The sequence below is a fragment of the Echeneis naucrates genome, chromosome 1, assembly GCF_900963305.1.
Source record: "Echeneis naucrates chromosome 1, fEcheNa1.1, whole genome shotgun sequence".
In the NCBI taxonomy this organism is placed as follows: domain Eukaryota; kingdom Metazoa; phylum Chordata; class Actinopteri; order Carangiformes; family Echeneidae; genus Echeneis; species Echeneis naucrates.
In genome coordinates, this window is record NC_042511.1 from 1,212,295 (window position 1) to 1,237,180 (window position 24,886).

The 24,886-nt window shown below is 46.3% G+C and overlaps 2 protein-coding genes across 2 annotated transcripts; one reads left to right on the top strand and one right to left on the bottom strand.

The window, feature by feature from the left end:
• Nucleotides 1–29: 29 nt before the first annotated feature.
• Nucleotides 30–5,878, top strand: mrpl45 (mitochondrial ribosomal protein L45). The gene is made up of 8 exons (XM_029496326.1): nucleotides 30–107; nucleotides 425–620; nucleotides 1,251–1,368; nucleotides 1,519–1,617; nucleotides 2,145–2,193; nucleotides 2,300–2,449; nucleotides 2,969–3,142; nucleotides 5,241–5,878. Exons 1-8 carry the CDS (start codon nucleotides 45–47, stop codon nucleotides 5,337–5,339), a joined length of 948 nt encoding a protein of 315 aa, XP_029352186.1. The 5' UTR covers nucleotides 30–44; the 3' UTR covers nucleotides 5,340–5,878.
• A 1,543-nt stretch (nucleotides 5,879–7,421) lies between these two features.
• Nucleotides 7,422–24,703, bottom strand: gpr179 (G protein-coupled receptor 179). The gene is made up of 13 exons (XM_029500201.1): nucleotides 24,470–24,703; nucleotides 19,066–20,480; nucleotides 17,536–17,644; nucleotides 15,243–15,339; nucleotides 14,856–15,076; nucleotides 14,334–14,402; nucleotides 12,529–12,638; nucleotides 11,931–12,169; nucleotides 11,361–11,499; nucleotides 11,184–11,286; nucleotides 10,911–11,057; nucleotides 9,058–10,577; nucleotides 7,422–8,217 (listed from the first exon to the last, which is right to left on the bottom strand). Exons 1-13 carry the CDS (start codon nucleotides 24,701–24,703, stop codon nucleotides 7,422–7,424), a joined length of 5,199 nt encoding a protein of 1,732 aa, XP_029356061.1.
• Between the last annotated feature and the right edge of the window lie 183 nt (nucleotides 24,704–24,886).

Below are 24,886 nucleotides of genomic sequence, written 5' to 3' on the forward strand. Positions count from 1 at the left end.
TTAACGGATGTCTTGTGTTACGTTTTCCGGTTAGAGGGGTAAATATGGCGGTGCCCATGAAGAGGACGCTGGCGGTCCTTCACAGAGCAACATGCAGCAGTTTGATGGTAAAGAAGCATATAATAACTAGTTTTTCGTTTTAAAAAGTGTTAGATAGTGAATGTTAGAAAGAAAATGTTTGCTTGTTCTGTTTTTAGCGTGCTGCTTGGCACTTCCGCCGGTTAGCTTAGCTAACCTCAGCTAACATCCATGACAGAAGATTGTTGTCAACGTGATATTCAAAGAAATAACAGCTTTTAATAAAGCAGTAGAAAAGTGATGGGTTGTGCTGTATTGCGGTTGAAGCACAGTGGTGGTGTATGTTTACATTCTGACCTTGGTCACGCTGTTTTAAATCTGTTTGGTGACACGTCTCTTCTGGCAGAAACCAGGGTTGTCTCTGGATGTGCGGCAGCCTCTCCCACTCGTCCTGCCGGTTCGGACCAAGAAGCGTTATTTCATTCCTCCAGCAGTGGGCATAAAGGGGAGGTCTGAGAGGAACCTGGAGGAGAAGAGCCGAGCAGCAGGCCTGGTGATCAGGCAGCAGTACATTGAGAGGCCCATCAACATCAGCAGCACTGGTACTTTGGAAGCTAGTTTTCTTTTCTTCATTGAGTCTTTTCTTCATTCAGAATTGCGTCCTACAGGTTATGGTGATGGCAAGCACCAAAATCACACGTGACCAGTGAAGAGCAGCTGTGGTTGGGGATGAGTTTGTTTTCCAGCACGTTTGTATCTGCTGAAGCCTGTTGAAGCTGATTTCAGTCGAAGTTGGAGGAGATGAAAGCGCAAACCTGACCTTTCTTAGATCTGCAGATGAAAGCTGTGACCTGGTCTTGGTTAGATATCTCTACACAATTTCTGTCACCTGTCACTTTGTGTTGATTCTGGCTGGTGCTGATAGATCAAATATGACAGATCACACTGGTTTTATCAGTTTACCAGTGACTTTTAACAGTAACCAGAAAGTCAGTGTATTGAGCATTTAAAAAAAAAACTAAACTCAAAATAATGAAAGTGGTGTTCTGGTATTCAGATAAATTCAGTAACAGAAAAATGATCTTCTCATCAATGGTCCCTAAAGAGTCTCCGTGAGCAGCTGCTCTTCATCGATCAGCTGGCACATGTGCACTGAAAAGATGTATTTTGGTCATCTCTTGTGGTTGGAGGGTCCACACTGATTGATCAGTCCTGTCTGCTCTCTTAACCAGCGGGAATCTTTGACCCCTATGTCCCCCCAGAGGGCGACGCGCGTCTCTCCACTCTGTCTAAAGAAGGTCTGAAACAACGAACTGAGCAGATTCGACAGAGTGCTGCCTCACAGCTAGCGTAAGAGTGTTTTTATTCTCTTGCAGGAGAGAACTCAGTTTCTTGTGGGTGTGCCATGTTGTTACAGCTGTTGCATTAAATCACGTCCAAAACATCTTGAGGTCAGCCTGGTGGGAACTGTTCCAAATCTGTTTTATTTTGTCTTCACAGTATTCGTAAAATCAAAGAGTATGACTCGCTGTTCACAACGAAGAACTTTGCAGAGCAAGCTCAAGAGATCTTCATTGAGGCTCATAACTCTCTGACACAGTAAGACAATGAACTCACTCATCTCAGCCTCATCGTCAGGGAGAAAGGACAGATCTAATAGTTAGACTTTCTGTATAAAAGTTAAACTCAGACTTAACTGCCTGGTGTGAAAAGCATCAACGTTCATATACGCTGTTGACAAGTTCAACAACTTTGTGCTCTTTTGATCAGCCGGGCCTCATTAAACAACAAAACGACAAATGAATCAATAAAATTTTTAAATTGTTTCATTTCCAGAGCGACGCCCAGAGCAGGCTGGCATACAATAAACCACAAAATCACAACACTGTCAAACTATTGAAGAAATTGAGGTTTTGACCTCAGTTCCAGGCTTCAGTTTTTTCTTGCACGCTCATGTCAAAGCAAATTCCATGTTTGTGCAAAATGGCTTGGCAATAGAACAAATTGTGAAACAGATTTTCACTATGAGACTTTTAAATTTTAATACCTCACAAATAAGTGTTGTTGAAATGTCTGGAAAGAGAAATGTGTTTCTTTTTCTGTTGTGTTTTTTTGTTGTTTTTTAGGTTTAACAAAGAGAGACTTCACAATTTAGTAACAGAAAGGTGTTACCCGGTAAGTTCATGTGAAGATCTACAGCAGCCATTCTGCTACGTGTTTTCCACTTGTTTATGTTTTGTTGTGGCCCCCCCCCATCTCTCACACCTCATCCTGGGCTCAGGAGATGACCAGGGGGAATCGCTTCAAAACAATCCACTGGAGGTTTATTGAATCCCTGGAGCCACCCAAGGTCGTCCACACCCGCTGCCCTGACATGGTTACCAAGGGCAACCTGTACGGCCAAGTGACCGTCCGCATGCACTCCAAACAGGTATGATCTGAGAGCTTTTTGTCAAAGTGTGTGTTGGTTTTTCCTGTTTAGTGAGTCAGGTCCGTTCTCAATATTATTATTGGTCCAGCTGCCACATTGACATGAGCTCAGAAAAGAGAACAATGGCTATGTTCTCTTCTTTCATTCCTCTTGCTGAAATAAATTTTTTGGTTTTAATCCCTTTTGTTGGCTTTGGATGGTGTCCAGATGAAGTAGAATGCAAAAAGAATAAAGCAGAAAAGAAACTGACATTAAAAGGGCGCTGTCTTCTGCCTATTGATAAGTTAAAGTATTTTAAACTCAGTTGACAACAGTCATGTCTCAGGTTTCAGACTGTACATGTGTGGCATTACAAAGCATTCAGACTTGTATAGTTTTGTTCATGTCGGTTAATTACCGACAGCCTAAAACAAATTACAGCCTAAAACAAACAGCAGTTTTAGGATTAGCTCCCGGGGGGGCTATGATCAGGACTCGGGTCACTAATTGAAGCTCCTTCCATGTACGTATGTCCTGCAGACTCTGGCCATCTACGACCGCTTCGGGAGGCTGATGCTTGGCAGTGAGGAGCAGCCGAAGGACGTCTTGGAGTACCTGGTTCTGGAACGCCACCTCGTCAACCCCTACGGCCGATGGAGGTTACATGGAAAAATAGTGCCATCTTGGGCTCCTGCCAAAGATCCAATTATTAAGGTGACCTCCGTCTCTGCACTGCCTCACAGCATTTATCTTTTAGGAAGAAAAAGGCAGAGGTCCAAGCTGCTTTCACTGTCTAAAGGAAATTAAACAACTTTTATTAACTGGCCAGTTCATACTTCACTTTAACGACCACATCAACAAGGTTTATGGAAAAATATGTTTCGTCTTTCCAGCTGTCTTTTTGTGTGTGTGAATTATTTTCCATCTCAAGTCTTCTCTCACTTACTCCTCTTTTCCAAGATTGTTGACCTCAACTAAATTTCCCTCCTTCTGTTGCCACGTTACCCTTCACTTTAATGGCTGAGAACATCAGGTGTTTGAGTTAAAATTCAGCTCCAGACCTTGTTTATTAAACTGTCCGTACTGCTCGTTGACTTAGACCACTGTTAGCAGTTATTAGGCACACCTAACTCAAACGGATCTAATAACGCCTGCAATAAATTCTTTGTTGATGAAGGTTATAAACTTCAGAAACTGTCGGAGAGGCACTGATGCAATTTTATGGTTATTTTAGAGGCTGCGGGTTGTTGAGCAGTTGAATTGTTATTTGTCACAAGATGTTTTTCTTATTCGATCCACCCTTTTTATACCAATGAGGGTCAGTCATATAAGAGAAACGCTACAACTGTATTACACAACACAGCTCAACAGCAGAACCCACTGCAGCCTCAGATCAGCCCAGGAGAACCTTAATGTGCTCAAGTTCATCAGAAATACCAATCTTTTATGAATTATGATAAAATATGCCGCGTCCTGTCACTCTGAGCTTCAGGAACCTGCGAGTGATGCCACAAAAGTTAGGTCCATCTGAATTTGTATTCTGTGGACTTAATTCTTTCAGATTGAACTGTCCAGTTAATTCAGACTTTGTCAGGTTGGGCAATTAATCGAAATCACATTTTGTTATATTTACAAAAAACCACCATGTCGATGAGAGCGGTCAGAGATCTGGCTGGTTGGAGCTTCCTGCAGGAAAGCAGTTTGCTGACTGTGACTAAGTCTAGTGAACTTCAGTGAACTTCAGGGATCTCCTCGGTTTCCAGAGCTGAATCCAGTAAACCAGCTTTAGGACAAGCAACGGGATGAATCTGCAGAAATGATGTGACAGAGTCAAAGTCTCAGAGGAAACAGCTCTGCCTGGTCTGGTGTTCCTAATAATGAGCTCAGTGAGTGTCAGACTGGAACAGGAGATGACTTGCATTATAAGCATCATCGTAAAGATAATCACCTTAGCTCGGTGACTCAGCCGCTCTGTGCCTCAGATCCATGTCGCAGATGGAGCAGAAACATCGTCGTCAGGTGTTTCTCTCCTCCGGTCAAATCTATAAAAGCCTCAAACATCAGAAGTGTTTGTCACTTAGGTCGGATACCTTCCTCTTACTCTGCTGTTTCCTCAAAGACTTTATTTACCAAAGAGAACACGGGATGGATGAGAGGTTGTAGTGTATTGAAACAGAATGACAGTTTTAAGTATTAATACTTAAAGCTCACTGAAGCCTTTAAATTGTGTTTTTCCAAAAATACACAGACATTAACCAAATATTTTTTTATGTCGTGGATAATTTTTCGTTATGGATCTGACTGAGATTCATTTCATGGAGAATTTCTTTTGATATTTTACACGTTTTCTCCTTCTGATGCTGTTGAAGTCTTTAAATCAGTCTGGTTCTCTGGTTATTTTAAGCTCTGCCACCTGTCAGTCACTGTCAGACCAAATGAAAGCAGGACATGTCCACCAGCTGTGGCTGATGGAATATAGAAAAAATCTGCTGCCTTATTTGTTTTAGTTAAAATAAATAGAAAAGGCCTGATTCTGATAACGAATCAGTGAAATCATGCAGATGTAAACTCTTCCAGCCGCACTGGGATGCTTCTTTTGCAGCATGTTGTTGCTGGAGTTTTCTCAGGAGCCTTCACAGTTTTGCATGAAGCAAACTTCTGTCTGCGTCTGTCTTTTTCCTGCAGGTTAATGCGCCGTGAATTCAAATGAGCTGGCAGACGGGGTGGAAATAATTGTTGTGTTTACCTTTGATCTGATTATGTGTTGACTTTAACCCAGAAAAACACTCATCTGCTTCTTGTTCTCCTCCAGACTGTCATGATAGCCGGCCCGAAGCTGAGTCCAGGACAAGAGTTCGATGCCAGCAGCTATGAAGTTCCCAAACCGGAGGCAGTACAGTGGTACAAATAGGCCAGGAGGTGGCGCCGCTCTCTCCGTTAGGCCACAGAAGGACTTCCACCTTCGGGCATCGGCCAAATGCTGCTTAAAATCTGGCTGCGGTTGAATAGTTTGTCCACTTTGGCAGCAGACCAGGCTTCCTTTGGAGGCTCTTTTCTGTTTGGCTGCTCAGACGGTGGAAGCAGCAGGTGAGTTGCAGGACGGACAAACCGTTCTTAGCAGCTGCAGCCAATAAAACTGCTGCTAACTCAGAAAACCATTGCTCAACACTGAGAAATAACAGCAGCAGCTTCTCATGACGACTCTCTCACAAGTTTAAAGTGTGTTCAAGTAAAAAATAAAATGTACAGATCTCCAGAAATCGTATGGTTTATTTCAGTTACAGATATACTGCATGTTGACTCAGGAAATACAAAAATAAAGTGTCCATCTGATTTTCCTCACCAGTAGATTTCAATAGACTTTGTTTTCTGGAATAATCTCTCAGAGAAGTTACAAACAAAATTGAAACAGTAAAAATGGTACGGAGGCTGCTTGTCTATGCAAAACAAAGGGTGTGTTACATCTACTTTTTTTTTTGTTAGTTTTTTTTTTTTTTTTTTTGTTAATGTGACATGAAATTACAGCACGCTCATTGAAAAACACACTAACATGCAACAATGCTCACACAACTAGGTCACTCCACTGACGACACAAACAGAAAACAAACAACGACAAACTTGGCGCAGTGTTTTAACAAAGAAACTTGAGGCTGAAGGACAGAAGAGCTGGTAATCATTTGAAACATCTGGCTGTCGATTTCACAGAATAAATGCTGAGAAAGACAGAATTACTTCATCACATCAATACAGAAAACTGACAACTACAGGTTTTAATCCGCAATAAGCCTTTTTTTTTTTTCAAAATAAATGCTGGAGTTCTGTGATTTAATAATTCAGAGCTTTATAAAATGTGATCTCACTGATGTCAGACATTAAAATGTAGAACAGAAGGCGTTAGCTGATAATAAAGATGTCTAACCTATGAGAAAGATGAAGCCATCAGCTGGTTTAATTAAGAGATTTCCCTCATTTCTCCATTTGTTTTTAATGTCTGCATATTAATGGCTTCTAGCAGGACATCTTAATATCTAATTCCAAAGAATATCAATTTGTACACCATCATCCTCATTTGTAAAGAACCCTGATATTAATGATTATACTAATCAGCTAATAGGAAACATCTCTATTTCATTAAAGCCGAGCCCTGACCACCATTATTTGGATTGAGCACATTTCTGTTCCATAACAGCCATCAATCTGTTGTTTCCTTTGTTTAAAACTGAACTTCACAGCCTGTTTCTTATTTCATGTCGCTGTCCCATCATCGATGTCAAAAAAACATGGGTTTATGGTGAATTATGCAGTTTTGGCTGTTTTTTTGTGGGTAAGTGTTATTTTTCTGTTTTTATGTCTGAATCAAATGTGAGTCTAATCAGTCAGTTAAAGTGTGCAGTGTTGTCAATCAGTAACACCTGATTAAATATAATGTGACCAGTTGGGCAGAGTCCTGGTGACTGAATGAATCTTCTGCCTAAGAACAGTTTCACCTCATTGGTCCTTTGCTATATTTGTGTTTTGGAGCACTGTTGGCTTGTTGTGTTCCCGTTTTGTGTTACATTCACCCCAGCCACGTGTCCCATTTTTATTTACATGGCAAACACGTTACTTTTCACCTAAAGACACATAAAGAAACACTTTTATTATAATGGGGCGGGTCAAAGCAGGAAGAAAAAGAAATTTGCTCTGATTGTCTTAGTTGCTCAGAGGCTTTCTTTTTACGGGTCGTTGGATCAGAAAGAGGTGGACCAACTCCACGTGTTTCTCAGCTCACCGAGTTCCTCTGCCCTCTTTAATGTTTCATTAGCTGAAGAACGTCTCCATCACAAAGGGCTTTTCTGGCTGCAGGGGGAACTGACCCTGACCTCCCTGAGGACTGGGGAGTTTAAAAACAAAGCACCCCTCCCACTGACTGTCAACAGGGTGCCGCCAAAATGGGTTCATAAAGTTCCCCTTAATTCATCAGAAGTGAAGAGAAACAACGGCTGGGTTTAGGTCACAAGTCAGGCGGGAATACCAGAGCCTCAGCAGCACATTCTGCATCGTCCTCCTCGTCTTCCTCCGGAATATTCTCTGGCTCCCACGTAAAAACATCCGAGGCATTATCAGCGAATGAACCAGATCTGCTGCGGACCATCTCCCAGGGACACAAAGCGTCCCGTCGGCCCAGGGCCAAGTTTGCCTTAGACTCATCCATGTCCTCGGGGCTGATGTCTCCCGGGAGGTCTTCTACACTTAGCGGACTCTGGCGCTCTACGAGGACTCCTCCCTGGTTTCCCACAACAAAGTCTCTCTCACTGTTGATATCAACCCTGCTGTCACTCAGCGTATGTGGATCAGTCAGGCTGAGAGCTGTTGCAGTACTGTCATTCATGTGGACAACTCCTGGTTCTTCTGTCTCCCATGGACAGACATCTGCCCGAGCACTGTCTTGTTTTATGAGAACCTTTGGTTCTTCTGTCTCCCATGGACAGACATCTGCCCGAGCACTGTCTTGTTTTATGAGAACCTTTGGTTCTTCTGTCTCCCATGGACAGACATCTTCTCTAATGCTGTCTTGCTTTTGTGCGACCTTGGTGTCTTCTGTCTCCCATGGACAGACATCTGCCCGAGCGCTGTCTTGCTTTTTCAGTGTTTTTGGAGTTTCTGTTTCCCATGGACAAACACTTTCCCGGGAGTTCCCCTGTCTCTGGAGTTTCCCTGATGCTGCCGAGACTTCTGTTTTGACTTCGTCTGATTCGTCTGCCTCCCAGGGACAGACATTTGCGCGAACTGTGTCTTGCCTTATAAGACTGTCAGATAATTTGGGGTTTTCTGACTTCCCTTTTTCCTGTTCCTCACTTTCCCATGGACAAACCTCTGCTGGTCTTTGCATTAACGCGGCCTTGGTCCCTTCAGTTTTGTCCAGCAGCTCAGTTTCCCAGGGACATATGTTTCCTCTTGTGTTTTTCCCCTCAGACTGTCCCAATGCAGCTCTCAAAGGCGAGACACCTGCTGTGTCTTCTGCTTTGTCCTGATTTCCAGTTTCCCAAGGGCAGACATCTACCTTGATGGTCATTTGCGTGGTTGGATCTGAAGTTCTTGGCTCTGTGCCTCCACCTTCCCATGGACAAATATCTTCTGTGATTTTCGGAGGCTCTGGGAAATCCCATGGACAACTTTCTACTGTCCTGTTGACTTGATTACCCCACTGAAGAACGGGGGAAGTGGCCTGATGTTGTTTCTCATTACTGATTGTTTCTTTTAATCCCCCAGGATAGATTGCCGGTTTCATTACTTCCTGTCGATGGGGAACCGTCAGCGTTCCTTTGGCCTCTAAAGGATTCAGATTTTCATACACAACTTCAGCCCTGTCTTGAACATCCCAAGGACACACATTGGTGTGTTCCTGATCTTTTCTTATCAAAGGTTGAGGGGTTTCTGTGGCCTCCCAGGGACATACGTCTGCTGGACGTCTCAAAGACTTTCGTTTCTGTGAATCTCTGGAAAAAGCAGTTTGAGAAGTAACAGGAATATCTTGGGATTCCCAAGGACAGACGTCACCACGACCACTTTCTTGTCTTCTCATATTCCCTTGTTCACATGATTCCCATGGACAGACATTAGTCCGCTCATGTGCCTGGGATTCCCACGGGCAAACATCTGGTTTAATGCTCTGCTGCTTCTTCAGTCCCTCTACTTGCTGCATAGCAGCAGATCCGTCCCATGGACACACATCTGCAAGGGACATGTTACGGCCCGGTGTGATTCGATTGCTGCCTCGTCTGTTTGGTAAGGGAGTCCTCGAACTGCTAGCTGTTTCCCATGAACTTATGCTACCGCGTTTGCTGTTCTGCCTTGATAAAAAGACGTTTTCGTAGGTGCCATCTTTTTGTATGTCTTCCACGTCCCAGGGGTAGACGGCAGATTTTACGATCACAAGCCTTCTCGGGCTTCTGTCTGAGGAATCCCCAGAGGACAGTCGGATCGCATTCTGCTTCACCAGACAGGGTTTTCCTTCTGTTGTCGTCATGCTTCTTTTCTGCAGTGCCCTTTTTTCCATGCTTGGACGTCTGCTGGACCTTCCTGATCTTGGTGTTGTGGAAGCACTTTCCTGACTTTTCTGTGAGACAGAATCCTCAACGTTTAAATTTCCCTCCTTACTGGATCTGCTTCCTGCATCCATGGATCCCATGATGGATTTCACAGAGAGCCACCTACTGGTGTTGGTGCGGAAAGAGAAGACACGCTGATCTTTTGTGACCTTTGGTCTCGGAGTTCCTGGTGCACTTGCAGACACGTGAGCTTTAGGTTTGGGTGACTCAGTTTCACCATGTTGTCCTCTGTCCTCAGAAGGAGTCTTTTGTACGGGGGGTAAATGGTCCCAGGGGCAGACGAGCGCTTGTGGAGATGGTGGCCTATTTTGCTCGACGTCCTGAGAGTTGGCGTACGTCACGTGCTTCTGGTTCTTGTCTCCTGATGGTTCTTGCTCCACCTCCCAGGGGCAGACCTCAGCCTTGTCAAATGACTCTGACTGTAGAGCGCTCTTGGTCTGGTCGCCAATAGAAATACTCTGTCTGGACCTGGTCACCACTGTGCTGGCTCTGTTGACTTTAGATATATTTTCCATGGAGTGGCCGGAGGTGGAGGTCAGGCTCCAGGACTTATGAAGCCGGGTGTGATCAGGATGCAGGAGGTTGGTATCAATCGTCAGATTCAGGGCGCTCGCTGACTTGCAGACCCCTGGTGGGATGTCTAAGGAGTCCGTCTCAGACCGCTGTGAGGATCTCTTCACAGCATTGGCCTTTAACATGGAGTCACGCATAGAAGAGTCTCGCTCCCTCACGTAGTGATGATCGCTTTGGGACTTTCTCATGGATGGTGATGGTGAAGGTGAGCGTGATTTCATTGAGCTTTTGTAACTGATGCTGACGGTATCTGGGGTCCTCCTGAAGGAGTCCGACAGAGTCCCGCTTCGACTGTGGAAGGATCCGTCTCTCTCTTCGCGGCTGCACTGTCGGCTCATGGACTCTGGGATCTCAGCGATACGTTTAAAGATGGATCGTCCCAAAGTGCACCGAGAGCTTCGCTTCTTGGGCAGATGAGGGTTGTTTGCCGTCATCTTCTTCGTCTTGTGGACTTCTAACTGGGCATATAGCTTCTTCAGTTCATCCTGGTGCATGTGAAGAGGGAAGGATTTCGGAGAAGGTTGAAATGATTGAGGAGGGAAAAAGACAAGGACAGTAACAAATCAGAGGAAAGGTGTAGGACAGCTGAGGTCATACAACACAATTTTTCTCCTGCTTTCCAAATTTCCTGTTAATTTATGATGGAATTATAAGATATTTAAGATCCGTTTAAGTGAGTCCTCATGTGGTCAGAACTAAAATTAGGGGACATTTATTTTGATTTATTTAAAAGCGGCCTTTGGAATTTCTTACACCTTTTCTGAATTATGTCCCGATGAAAAGTGATAACATCGTTCTGAGGGGACGAGAGAGTTTACCCGAAAGTCCTCCGGGTCCACACTGGGTTCACTCCACGCCGAGTGAAAACTGCTGTTGAGGTACGAGCCGGAACGCCGCAGGTCCACTTCATCTTCATACACCTCCGCAGCGATCTCCTCTCTGCCAGGCTTCGGCACGTGGAGAAACTGAACAACACCAATATATAAAACAGCTCAGAGCTGGATGAAGGCCTTATTCTGGTTCTGGAAGACTCTCCTGGGTAAAATGTCCCAGGAGGAGATTTCTCAACAATACTTTACAATGTTTAGTACCTTCGGGACGAAGAGCAGGGCGAGGGTCACAGTGATGGTGACATGGGTGTGTGCGAAGGAGAGCAGCAGCATCCAATCAGGATGGAGGGAGGGAAAGGTGAACCTGAGTCAGACGGAGAACACAAAGTCACTTCACACATCAGCAAATGTGGGTGTTTCTGCTGTGCTGCTGTTTACCTGAAGAGGTGGAACATGGAGGACAGCAGCAGCTCGTTGTGGATGGCGATGCCCATGTAGCGCGGCTCGTGGAAGGCCGAGGGGACGGGCCGGACGGCGGTCCACAGGGAGCTCCCCCAGCACAGGAACAGAAGCTCAGCTGTCGACAGAAGAAACACAATGCAACAGTTTCACTGCTGATCCAGGATGTTTACAGCGGGTCCTTTGAGTCCTGGAAGTTGTGAGGTGGACCTTCTAAGGACTTCGAGGCAGGGAGCGTTATCCTGCTGACTCTAGGGACTACTGTGGTCCAGGTCTGAGGCTCATGTTTCCACTGTAGGAGGTGGTGGACTGGGTTCAGCATGAACTCTGACTTCTGGCAGCTCTCTATCAGAACCAGCATGAACTTCTTCAGCAGTTTGAAGTCTTCTGCTGGATCAGACCAACTTCAGGACTAAAAGTTGTCCTGTTGAGAAATCTGATCTAGTTATTCAGGGCTGAGCAGAAGATTGGACTTCCTGGCAGATCTTTTTGTAAAGTTTATTTCTGTTGCTCGGCCTTCTTGGACTTGTGGAGCCATTTGGAACTCACCGACGGCCATCATGTAGTCCCAGCGGTCCAGGTAGCACAGGTTGAACCCCTGTCCGTCCGACGTGCGGGTGGTGAGGAACACGGGGATGTTCCTGTCGCGGTTCTGGAGGACGCCAACGGTCCACGCACACAGGAACCAGCTGACCGTCATCAGCATCACTCCCAGAATCCTCAGCAGGTGGAGGCTGGACATGTAGGGCATCCTCTGGGCGGTGCGCGACAGGAACACCTTCAGGACCCTGAGCGGAGGAGACAGACCAAGGTAGACCCTAAATCCGCAGCAAGTCGCCACTTTATTAGGAACACCTGAACAATCTGTTCAGTCAATCCAGTAAATTTCATAAATGATTTATTCGTGAGGTTGTTGTGGATCTGTTTCTACTCACAAACATCAGGTGGTCAGAATATTAGGAAACTTCATTAGCTGTGTGGTGGCATTCTTTATGGGCTGAATAAAAAAGTGAACTCAGGCTGGAAACTGATTCAGTGGGATACCCGTTAAAAATGGTAACTCTAGTGTTTCAAACTTTCCGTTTGTTTTGTCTGAAGTCTTGACATCCTTCTGAAGGTTTGGAAGATCATCAGAGTCTCCCCCTACCTGTACATTTTCAGAGTGACCGTGCCGTAGACGATGGAGAAGCCCAGCATTCGGACCCAACGCAGCAGGATACACCTGAAGGTGCTCGGTTTGAAGGAGAGGATGAAAACCTGCAGCAGACAGACGGTGAGTCCATCAGTGGACAGGAACGTGAAAACACATCACTTTTCTCCACTTAGCTTCTCTTCATCAGCTCCCAGTGAAACTCCTCTCTGAATGACCAAAGTCATCAGAGTGCGAGGGGGCTGAACACCCTCTGTGACAAAACTGCAGTGGATTTGTTGTGTCTCTTTAGTAACTCCAGACTCTGGTCTGGACCTGCTCTCTGTGAACCTTCATGGAATTCTAGATTTGTATTTTCACCACAAAACTCTGCACAGAGTAAAACATTACTCCGTTCACGGTGACGTGTCTTCACCATCTCCAGCAGGAACAGCTGATCCTCATCCAGCTTTTTAGGCAGGCTGAATGTTGGACTGTAATCCACGAATAAAAGCTCGATGAGAGCGTCAGATAAAGCCTCAAACGTGAATGTAAATTTGAATCATTCTGTTGAAACCACTCAGGGTGGATAAACAGCTCGGAGCCGAGTCGTATAGCGTCAGAGACAGTGACGTCAGCCATCAGTCTGTCGGCTGCTGCATCACCCTTCAGGAAAAATCTTTGACTTATCACCATCATCAGTTTTTCAGGGAGAGAATAAAAACACTGCCGAAGAAAAGTGGTTTCAGTTCTCACAGTAATGGATTTCTACTTCTCTGTTTAATTCCAGTACATCCTTCATGTTGAACGGCCAATATGAGATGATTTATACTCTTTTGATTTGGGAGGGCAGTAAAATGAGACGGCTTCATTAAAAGGTTTACAAACAGAGCTGCTCATCTCCTCCAAAGGGGTGAAGACATTCTTCTTCAGACGAGAAACTCATCGCAACTGACATGAGACCTTTGACCTTTGGTCAAGGCCACCTTTAGGTGACTCTGACATCCACCTCAGCGTTTTGGATCGGCTTTTATTATTATGTTTTAGTGATTTAGGTATCCTGCTCTTCTGTTTACTTTTTCTGAATTATCTTTTTCTTTTTCTTTCTTTGTTTTAATGGATTTTATTTTAATGTTTTAGTGTAGCATTCTCTTGGATCTTAAATTTCTACTCTTTAAATACTTTACAATGCTTTTTCTGGTTTGTCTTTTCTGTTGTTTCTTTTTTTTTCATTTTATTCTTAAAATCATGAGTTTAAACACTTTAATTCTACTTCAGGTGCTTCTTCGGTGCATCAGTTCCTCTTTGTATTCAGTTAAGTCTTCATTTTATGTATTTTTTTGGAAAATGGCCGATCTGATGTTTTTTTTCTTCTGATTTGATTTGAAGGCAGCGGTGCTGTCATGAGAGCAGCCCATTAACATGTCCACACACAACATCAAACCAACCCACTGATTAATAACGTGAAGAGTGTGTGTGTGTGTGTGTAGCTCACACACACACACCCTGAATCAGCCGGAGTCAGCAGGAACCCGCTCTCCTCACCGACGCTCTCAGATTGATGGATATAAAGTCACGGCTGACTTGAGTTAACGGTGCTTTAATTGGTAAAATGAATTGAAAGATTGATTGGTAATCTATCACCGGAGCAGCAGAGACGTTATGAAAACTGGCTGCCAACCGGCCATTCACACACACACACACACACACACACACTCACACTCACCCCATTCACCCTCCCACAAATCGTCCATTATGATATAATCCACGCTGCTCAGTGATCTGTAAAGAGCTCTAATCTGCTGCCTCGCTCAGACACTCACCGGGAAGTAAAGGAGCAGAGAGCCGAACAGGATCGTCTCCAGCAGCAGGAGGCTGGAGGCCCGGATCCTCTGCGGGGGGGCAACAGACAGACAACAGACAACAGCGATGAGAAGGTGTGCTGCTGCTTTAAACTTCATCCCAGGCAGTCCCAGTTGCAGCATCTTTTCAGGTCGGGCTCATTTCAGAACAAACATCAGGCTTTTGTTGCCTCAGTTCATGTAAACGCAGCATCTTCAGCGTCGGCCAACAGTGAAAACTGAGCAGTGTGATCTGTTCTGCTCACTCTTTATAAACCCCAAACAGAACTGGCCTTCTAGTCTCCAAATATTCACATTCTACATTTCTTTATTATAGATTTTATTCTACTTCTGTGGAGTTGTTTAAGACTGAATGATTCAGATTTAAACATTTTAATCGTCAGACTTGATGAAACTTTTGAGCCTGATGATTCACTTCACTAACCCCCCCCAGCAGATCTCCATCCATACGGTGGCCCTGCAGAGCCAAAAAACCTGACTCACCCGGCTCCTACGGTGCCTGTAGGCCGCCAGCATGCTGACGAAGATGAGGAGCATGAAGACCCCCTGCAGGGCCAACACTGCGGCCCTGAGGAGCCCGTGCTCCTGCACCCAGCAGGGGGAGGCGTCCTGACAGCTCCGACAGCCCGGCCAGCACGGCAGACAGATGGGCATGTCCGGGTAACACGTACCGCCGGCGTCACTCCTGTTCACAGGGCCGCCATCTGCAGCACACACACAGGAGCACAGATACATGAGACCGACAGAAAGAAAGGAGGTTCATTCTTCATTTTGAAACAACCACAGCGAGTTCGATTCCCAGCTTTTCCCAGGAGGGACGGTGGGAGGCGTTCAGGTTCTACTGGACTCCCTGTCTGGCTGTCTGCTCACCTGCGTCCTCGGGGACGAGCTCTGGGTTATAGTAACCGTCCTTACAGCGGCAGCAGTACTGACCCAGACGGAAGCCCCGGCCTGGAATCGGTACACACTGCAGAGGAGAAACACACAAGCTTGATCGGTTTTACTGGATCTAACCGTCTGTCTTCCTCAGCCTCAGCGTCAGCTTTGTTAAACAGTTACACACATTTCTGACTATCAGAAAGGAAATCACACAGCTGACAGCAATCCATCCAGATCATTTAGATATTATTCTTTTAATACGGAAGACAAAATAAAGGGGCCGAAAACACATCAACAACTATAAGGAGACACAAACAAACAAAAAGAGACTCCAGATACACAACAGCTACAGAGAGAAAGCACATTGTATAAAGATGGATAATATAAAAAGATATCAGATGATGACAGAAACACAACACAACTAAAGGTTTGTCCTTTAGGTCTTTCAGTCTTCCCCCTGTCTTTACCCCGGTGTGGGGTGTGTGTGCGTTATAGAAGTTAATGGTGTTTAAATGAAGAGAAAGAAACACTGCAGTAGAAAGATTAAAACCAAACAAAGTTCAGGAAACCAACATAAAGGTTCAAAACAAAGTCACGTTTCTCCTTCAGTCTGCTTCATCACCTTCATCGCCATCAGCACACACACACACACACACACACACGGTGATGTCTGTGTGTTAATCTAAGTTAAAAGCTAAATGGATACATAATGCCTGCACTGAGAGCATTATCCTTTTCTAGAGAAATCCTGTTCCCATGTGTACACACACACACTGGACTCACATATATATACAAACTCACAACCCTGTTTATCAGCTGCTCACAGATCTAATAGCACGGGCTGAACATTAATGTGATATGGATTATTCAGGTCAGTCTGATTCTGTTCAACGCTCAGAGTGAAGGTTGGAGTCGTCCGAGATAAAACCACAACGTCACACTTTACACTGACTCAAGATCCAACTGATGAAATGTACAGAAATAAAACGTTTTAGTCCAATAAACAGCAGCAGGTTAGAAGTTAGCACACAGTTTCCTTCTTTTGCATTCATTTCTCCTTTTAGCTGTTTTAGGCCTCAGCCACTCCTCAGATGAAGAACTGGGGCCGCGGCTGCTGATGCTAATTGCTAATGTTCTTTCTGTTTTCTGGCAGTCAGCAGGCGTAGAGTTCAAAACGTTACAGTATTTACAGTAAACTCAGTAAAAAAAGAAAAGAGAGCTAATGTGCAGCGTACTGACGCTTTAAGCTGAGTTCATTTGTCCCGGGTACTTTAGGTCAAGATGTTCCACTCAGAGCGATCCAAGTGGTTTCTTAATTTTCTCTTTTTGGATTTCTGCACGTTGCGTACCAAAAAGATGAGCCAGTTTTCCGAGTTGCTGAATTCTGGAACCAGGACCGGGACAGAAGGAACTGGGTGACCCACCCTGTCCTCTGATCCGAATGCTCTAAGCCAAGGTGGGACGAGGCGGGACAGGACAGGACAAAGGGTGCCGTGTGGATTTGGGGATTTTTGGGAATGTTCTTCATGTTTCAGACCTCTGCGAGAGCGCTGCATGAAGGGGAAGTATGTCAGCGGGTTGGATTATCGCCATAATCCATCAGATCATCCCGCAGCCCGCCGCCAAGCACAGCCATCCTTAAATAGATGGCTGAGATGAGAAGGGGAACGGGACTGATGCTGGTGGAGGTGGATAAAAAGAGAACGAGGGAGTAATGACAACAGACGGAGAAGGTTTAAACCATTTTGAGAGGTCAGAAACAGTTTAGAGTGATGTAACTGTCTCCGTTTAGTCCAGCAGGTCCTCAACTGGTTTACACCCCCAGCCATTTTATCTGTCGTTGATTATCAGTTCGTCACTTTTAACTATTCATCCATTAACTAGTTTAGCTAACCATGAATCTGTAGTTTAAGTAGAGAAAAGTTCTCATCTGGTTTCTTTACATCATTTAAATACCTGATTTTATGATCAGAGATTTGGGCCGCCGCTTCGTCCCTCAGGGCTAATTTTTTTTACATCTCTGCAATTTATCTGATATTTTTCAAGACTTCACCAAGAAATATTGATCTGCTGATGGGGCTTTATATGAGGTCAAAAGGTCACCTCAGTCACCTCTGGAGACCATAAAAAAATGCTGTGGATGTTTCAGTCTGTGACCAACAAAGAGGAAGTGAAACCAGCTGACTGTGATTATCTGAGTTATCTGATTTCAAAGTTCTTCAAAAGTAGTTTTAAGTTTTCTTCTGTGGTTAGTTTCTCTCTCAGGTCTTTGTATTGTGTTTACCTCCATAGTTGTGCGGTTGCACTCGTGCGTGTCAGCAAACCAGCCGTCTCCCGTTGCACACTGGTCCAAGTCGATGTCCTGGATGTTGACGTCCACACGGATCACGCCTCTAACGGAGACAGACAGGAGACAGCAGAAAGCTGAGTGGCCTTTAAGTGGATTCTTTTCCAAATGTCAGATTTTATCCAACTCTATTGATTCAAAAACTCCTTTTATCCCAAACGCTCATCAAACATTTGAGCAGAGTGTTGGAAAGGTCGGAGGGGCCAAAGGACCTGAAAGGCAGCTGGGACACGAATACTGCTGCTGCCCTTTTCAGGCACTTTGAAAAACACCAGACTTATTTTCACACTCGTGAGCAGGAATTTGGTCTTTTTGGATAAAACAGAAATGTTTTTTTTACCTCCTCTCTTCCTGTGTGACTTTAAAGATCTCTGTATGAACTCTGAGCTTTTTTATTCTGATCAAAAACGGAGGAACTTGGATCTGGCCGCCCTCAGCTTCTAACCACGTTCGACATCTGACTCTGAAATGTTTTTAAATGTTGGTTCATTCAGCTGAAGCGATGTTTGATGGCCAGCCTGTCATTACAGCATCTCTTCTTCCATCTGCAACCAGCATCAGCCACCTGCTGCAGGCGGGACAGCTGAAGACACACACAGGCCCCCTGCGACACATACCAGCAGGTGAAGCACGCCAGACTTCAGTGATTAAAGTGTCCATCAGGTGATCACGAACAGCTAACCTTTAATCTTTAATCAATCCAAACAGCATTCCTCTTTGAAACGAACTGGAGAGCGATGGAATATCCGATTAAACATTTTTAATGAGTACACAAATAACACAAATATCACTCGTTAGGTAAATGAGCCGCAGCCCGTAAAGCTGACGACAGTTCACAGCAGTTGATCTGAGGAGTATTCATGAAACCCCACGCAGACAGAGACGTGTCAGAATGTCTCCAAAGACATCCTGATGTTTCAGGTGGACGAGGTGGACGAGCTGAGATCTGAGATTCTTTCACAATGACATCACATGACCGGGCCGGCCAACCAATCACGTCCCTGTTTACTAGTCTGGGACGTCTCTTTCTACACACAATGGACGACTTAAGTCTCCTGCACCGGAGAAACCGCTCTGCTGCTCTCAGCTCTCACATTAACTACACAACAGACTGTCTTTCTTCTCTTCGTCATCCCGACGACAAAGAGAGACGCCAACTTTACCTGAGCTCTGCTTCTTACAGAGACTCGCTGCACTTTGAGTAAAGCAGCTCTCAAATGGGAAAAAGTTCAGAAGTTGGATTTTTCATCGTTAATGTCAAACCTGCCGATTGTAGAATGTCTAAATGAATTTAGATCTGTGACAATGTCGCAGGTTGTCCACTTCAAGCCTCCAAATACAACAACACAAAACTGTGACATCATTCTGTTTGATTCTATCACTGCTTCTTTTATTGTATTAACTTTGTGTGTGTCTGTGTGTGTGTGTGTGTGTGTGTGTGTGTGTGTGTGTGTGTGGGGGCCTAACCTGAACTCAGGGGTCAGGTCGGGTTTGAGGCCGTAGAAAGACGTGGACAGTGTGAGCATCCATCCTGGGACAAAGCTCCCGTCCTCACAGTCCAGGAAGGGGGCGCTGTCCCATCGCACCCCGCTGCGATTGGTGACGTAGCTGTCGCCCCGCCCCCACTTGGGCGTGTCCAAGGTGCTGAGGTCATTGAGGAGTAATCTCTTGGACAGGGCTGCCATTGGCTGGTTGGACCCCGGGAATTTAAAGCTCCTGAACCAGCTGTCATCGGGGGCCGGGGCGGGCGGGTGCAGGCCATCCCAGGCCTTGGACAGGTCCTGAAGGACGATGGTCTGGACCTTGGCCGTTGGGTTCCGGGTGGCCCGGAGGACCAGCTGTGGCACCGGGGCGCTGGGGTCAGCATCAAAGGTCAGCAGGGCACGCCTGATCAGGACGTCAGCCTCCAGCAGGGCGCGGACCAGGGCGTGGTACCACTCCATGTCCTCCTGGACCGTGCTCTCCCGAAGGTCACTGGCCTGGAAGATCATGTTGAGGAAGTTGGCGGTACTGGCCAGCGCGTCCAGAGCCGGCCGGAGGGCGGCGCTGAAGCTGGGGGGCAGGGATCCCGTCTGCCCCGGGGAGCTGTAGGCCCGTGAGCAGCGAGCCTCCTTCAGGGTGGAAGAGTCTCCGGTGTACAAGAAGGCCTCGGCCGGGGACCAGTCATCGTCCTCCTCCGTAGGAGCTGCTGAGGTGGAAGCCCCAAAGCCAGAAGGCTCTGAAGGTCCTGGAGACCGGGAGGACTCCAAAAGTCCAGGGAACCGGGAGGACTCAGAAGGTCTGAGGGACCGGGAGGACTCAGAGGGTCCGAGGGATCTGGAGGACTCTGAAGGTCCGAGGGACCGGGAGGGCTCTGAGGGTCCGAGTGATCTGGAGGACTCTGAGGGTCCGAGGGATCTGGAGGACTCTGAGGGTCCGAGGGATCTGGAGGACTCAGAGGGTCCGAGGGACCGGGAGGACTCTGAGGGTCCGAGTGATCTGGAGGACTCTGAGGGTCCGAGGGATCTGGAGGACTCTGAAGGTCCGAGGGACCGGGAGGACTCTGAGGGTCCGAGGGACCGGGAGGACTCTGAAGGTCGTGAGCTGTTTGTTCCTGGGTCAGTGCTGTTGTCTGGATCCACCTGGACTCTTGATGTGGATTCTGGAGTCACCTGAGCCCAGAGAACTGATGGGAGCATGAGAAGAAGCCAAAGAGGAGCCATCCTGGATCCACCTTGGGGGGGGGGGTCTCTCAGCTCTCGACCCTTCAGGGCTTCCGTCACATGTTGGCGGGGCTTCGGTTTCTTCTTCACCTCCTGAGCGCAGCAGCTCCTCCGTCCGCCGCGCACTGCTCCATCTGCGCGCCGCAATGCCACGTGCACGCGCCCTCCTGCGCTCACGCACTAACCCCGCGACAGAACACGGTGAAAGCTGCGGGAGCTCGGAGGGAATGATCCCCGCATCTCTGCGGTCAGTCCGCCGTCTGCAGCCTGCGGAGCCGCTGCGGGGCGAAATAACGCAGCGTGCGCAAAGAGGAGGAAGGGGGGAGGAGGGCGTGGGTGAGGGGGGGGGGGGGGTCCCGGTGTCTGGCGGGAGGAGAGCAGCTGTGCAGATGGAGGGATGAAGAGTGAAGCAGTCCTCCTCTCTTCTTCTTCTTCTTCTTCTTCTTCTTCTTCTTCTTCTTCTGATATCTGTTGCTCCAAAGAGCTTCCAGCGCGTCTGACGGAGGCTTGTGATGTTCGAGCATCCTCCCTCCTCCCCTCACCCCTCCCCTCCTCACCCCTCCCACCTTACCTCTCTCCTCCTCCCCTCACCCCTCCCCTCTCTCTCCCATCTCTCCCTCCCCTCACCCCCCCCCCCACCCCTCCCTTCATCCCTCATTCACCCTGAGCCTCCCACCTGCGCATCCACAGCGACGCTCCCCAACGCTGAAAGGTGATGAGAGTGGTACATCTGTTGTGTGTGTGTGTGTGTGTGTCTGTGTGTGTCTGTGTGTGTGTGTGTGTGTGTGTGTGTGTGCTCACCATGGGGAGGATGATGCAGATGAGGGTTAAGCTCAGCTGCATTTTGGCGTCCATCAAGAATCCCCCTCTGCTGGATGGATGGATTAACCCCTGAGGGGGGGGGGGGGGGGCTCTTTACACACACACACACACACACACACACAAACACAGTGGTTTATACAATAAAAGCATTAAGTTGATAAACAGACATGAAAACAACAAGGAAGGATTTGAATCTCATTGTTTCTCATTTTCGCAAAGTCAGGGAATTCCTCACTGTGTGTGTGTCTGTGTGTGTGTGCGTGTGTGTGTGTGTGCGTGTGTGCGTGCACTGGGAGTTCTGCCTGAGAAGAGAAGTGTGAGAAGGACAAAAGGTCCTCACTGGGAGGAGTGATGCAGGAAAGAATCCGTGTTTTGGTGGCCATGGCAACAGGTTTCTGAGACTCCACTGCAGAGAGAAGGTGCTGCAGTGGAGCTTTAGAAACTGTGTGTGTGTCCGTGTGTGTCCGTGTGTGTCCGTGTGTGTGAAGGGTGAAAACATCCCGTCCATCAGTCACATTCTGCAGCGTTCCTTCACAAGTTCATGTTTGTTTCCAACATCTTTGTCTTTTTTTCCAACACATTCAGTCTGAACTCCAGTTGGACTTTTTATATCGGCCATTACATTTTTTTTCTTGCTCTCATGTTATCAGGAAACACACAACCTCCCTCAGACTTCACTCAGCCAATCAGAAGACAGGATCTACGCCTCTTTCCTGATTGGCTGTCTGTTTCCTGACGGGATGTTCTGATCCGATTTCACTGATGATTTAGTTTAAATAGAAGCAAATAAACCCAACTGATATGAAAAGAGACAGAACAAACTAAATGAGAGATGAGAAGAAGTGACAGTTGTGTAATTGGGAAGCTGATCCTGCTGCTGACCTTTGACCTCGAGGCTGCATCACATCAATGTTCAGGACTTTAGTTTGATTACTTCACCTAAACATCAAATCTGAGCAAACATGGTTGACAGGTGCTCATCCTTCACTGCAGCGCCATCTGCCGGCCAGACAGAGTCATTACACCAAAGCTGCTCTGACTTTGGGTGTTCCACCTGGTTTGCTGGTTCAGAACGAACACATCCGGCTTCGATGGTCCTCCACATTTTTACTGTCCGATGATTCCATTTTTTAACTGGTGACTTTATATAAAAGAGGATGTGGTCATGAATTTCTATCTACTGACCACCAGGGGGCGACTCCACTGTTGTAACAATAAGTCAGGGTGTGTTGAAGTCTATGGGAAAATGTCCCTCCTCCTCCCTGATGAGTTTATGGTCTCAGTGAAACACAACTTGATGTTCATTTAGAGGGAAAGGGGAGGGGCTAGGTGATTGACAGACAGCGCAGGTCAGATCCAGCCCTTGCTCCTCCTCTGCCTCTGCCTTACTAAACTAAGATATTTCATTTGCAGAATATCAAACGCAAACAAAAATCCATGACAACACATAAAAAGAGGAAAACATTTATTTCCAAGCAGCATAAAGCTGAACAATCCAAAACACGCAGAAGACACAGACGAGAGGCGATGAAGATTAAAGTGATCTGAAACAGCTCAAATTAAATCAGGTCTGATGGACGAGTTTAATAAACTTCATCTTTATTATCCTACCTGAGTGATCACACATTTCTGAGTTTGGATCAAAAACGGTGCATTTTTTATCAAATGGTGTTTGTTTTTTAAAAATATTTTTTTAGCTCATTAATCTTTTTTAAAAATAATTCCTCTCTTTGTTTTTTTTTTGTGGGAGATTCTGGCTTCGCTAACATTTGGATTGAGACTGTGATTTATTAGCTTTTGGCTCATGTGTTCACTTGATGAGCATGAAATGAATCAGTTTCTTTCTGGCTTGTAATGGCAGAGAAAACACAGGTGGAACTAATGATGTTAATGAGCTCTATGATCCAGCAATTACTGCAACATACAACGGTAATTAATGTTATTAGATGCACCTGGATTAGTCCCCCCCCCCCCATCTCACACGTGGGCTCAGTTATTTCCTCTTTACACATACATGTGTGTTTGCTGCTGTTTTATTGGTCCCCTTTTAGACTTTATGCTGTTTATGGATTTGTTGCCATTTTAACACTCCTGATGATAAAGAGCTAAATATATATACAGTTTTATGATCTTCACTGAAAAAAATTAAGCTTCAATTGTGAGACTTTTGAGTGTATGTGCGTCGATTCCTATTGGTCGTCTCTGTTAACAAATGCACAGGCCCCGCCCACACGCCAGATGACAGGACAGTTTACAGCATTCAGGTGAAATCAACTTCTCATACAGAGAAAGAGATGACCTCAGTCCAAACCCGAAGTGTCTGCACCAATTGGAGGAACGCACCAGCTGCTGAAGGCCTCCAGCTTTACTTGATTTGGTTTCTTCTTCTAACCCGCCGCGTGTTTCAAACATAATCATAAAGGTTCAGAGTCCTTTTCATCATGTGAAGGGACGCCTTCATTGACATCGGTGACGCTCCTCAGAGGCTCATTGTTACCTGAGGAGCTCCACAGGGATCTGTTCTGGGTCCTTTCTATATTAAATCTGAAATCGCTTGATTTCTTTTCTCTGTCATGTCGTTTAGAGACCCAAAGTGATGCTCTCTGGCCTGAAAAACCGAACAGAGAAAACTGTATCTTCCTTCAGATTTCAGGGGGAGCTTCTTCATCCTTGATCCCTTCTTCCAGGTCATGTAAACAAATTAATTGATACTGCGGAACTATAAAATCTGATTATCTTTCTTTGTTACCTCTGTCCTTCAGGACTGATTTTAAAATCCTTGTCCTGCTCTCTCCCTCTCCTCTTTGTTGTGGACCTACTTAATTGGTTTTTCGTCTTCAGGTTGAGCTGCTCTGCTTTATTTACATAATTTCTCTTGTTGTTTAATTTTCTCAGCGTTATGAGAGGATGCAGAGTTACAACTGATCCGGCATGTTTTCGTGATTTTTATTATTATTATTATATTTTTTTTTGTAAAACTGCTCCATCATGGGGCTGAATAAATATTTGAACACAGCAAATAAAAGATCATGTCAGGGAATTGAAGGCAGCTCTGCAGTGGAGCAGCTGCTGGTCGCTGATTTATGAATGAGCAGGTATTGAAAGATTTTTTCAACATATTTATTTTGTATTTTATTGCACCTTCGTCCTGTAATCAGGAACTAAAACAGAAATCAGCTGTGGGGATGTGAGGCTGGATCAGAGTAATTTACAGCAGTTCTCATCATCGGCCTCATAAAGTGGAATATTATGGGCTGGAGGAGGAGGAGCGGGTGGGGCCTGGCTGGGAACACGGAGGCAGACTGTGGTCACTGACCGGAGACTCTGCTGGCTTTTCTTCTGCTCACATCGGCCCGCATGTCTGACCCGGAGGTCCGCCTGCTGCCCGGAGCCAGCCGCGCCGCCTGCCCCGACGTTTGACGGATGGATGCCGGCCTGTCGTCGGCCTGTCGTCGGCAGGAGGATGAAAACGTCGCCTGGTAGATTTTTTTGGCATTTTCGCTGGCAGCCTGTTTGTGGGAGGCAGCGGCCCTTTCTTTATTAAAGGGAAGAGATGTGAAGAGCAGCCCGATAAATCTCATCCTGCCATCCCGACCGATAATTATGAACAACGCGCAGGAAATGTCGCCGGATTTCGTGCTGATGCGCCTGGTGTCCGCCGAGGATGACCGCCTGGACGCAGAAAACGGGAATCTGCCGGGGCTGGGGAAGGAGGTGCTGGCTAAGGGGCTGGATATAAGCCGAGATCCGACGGCGGGCCTGGA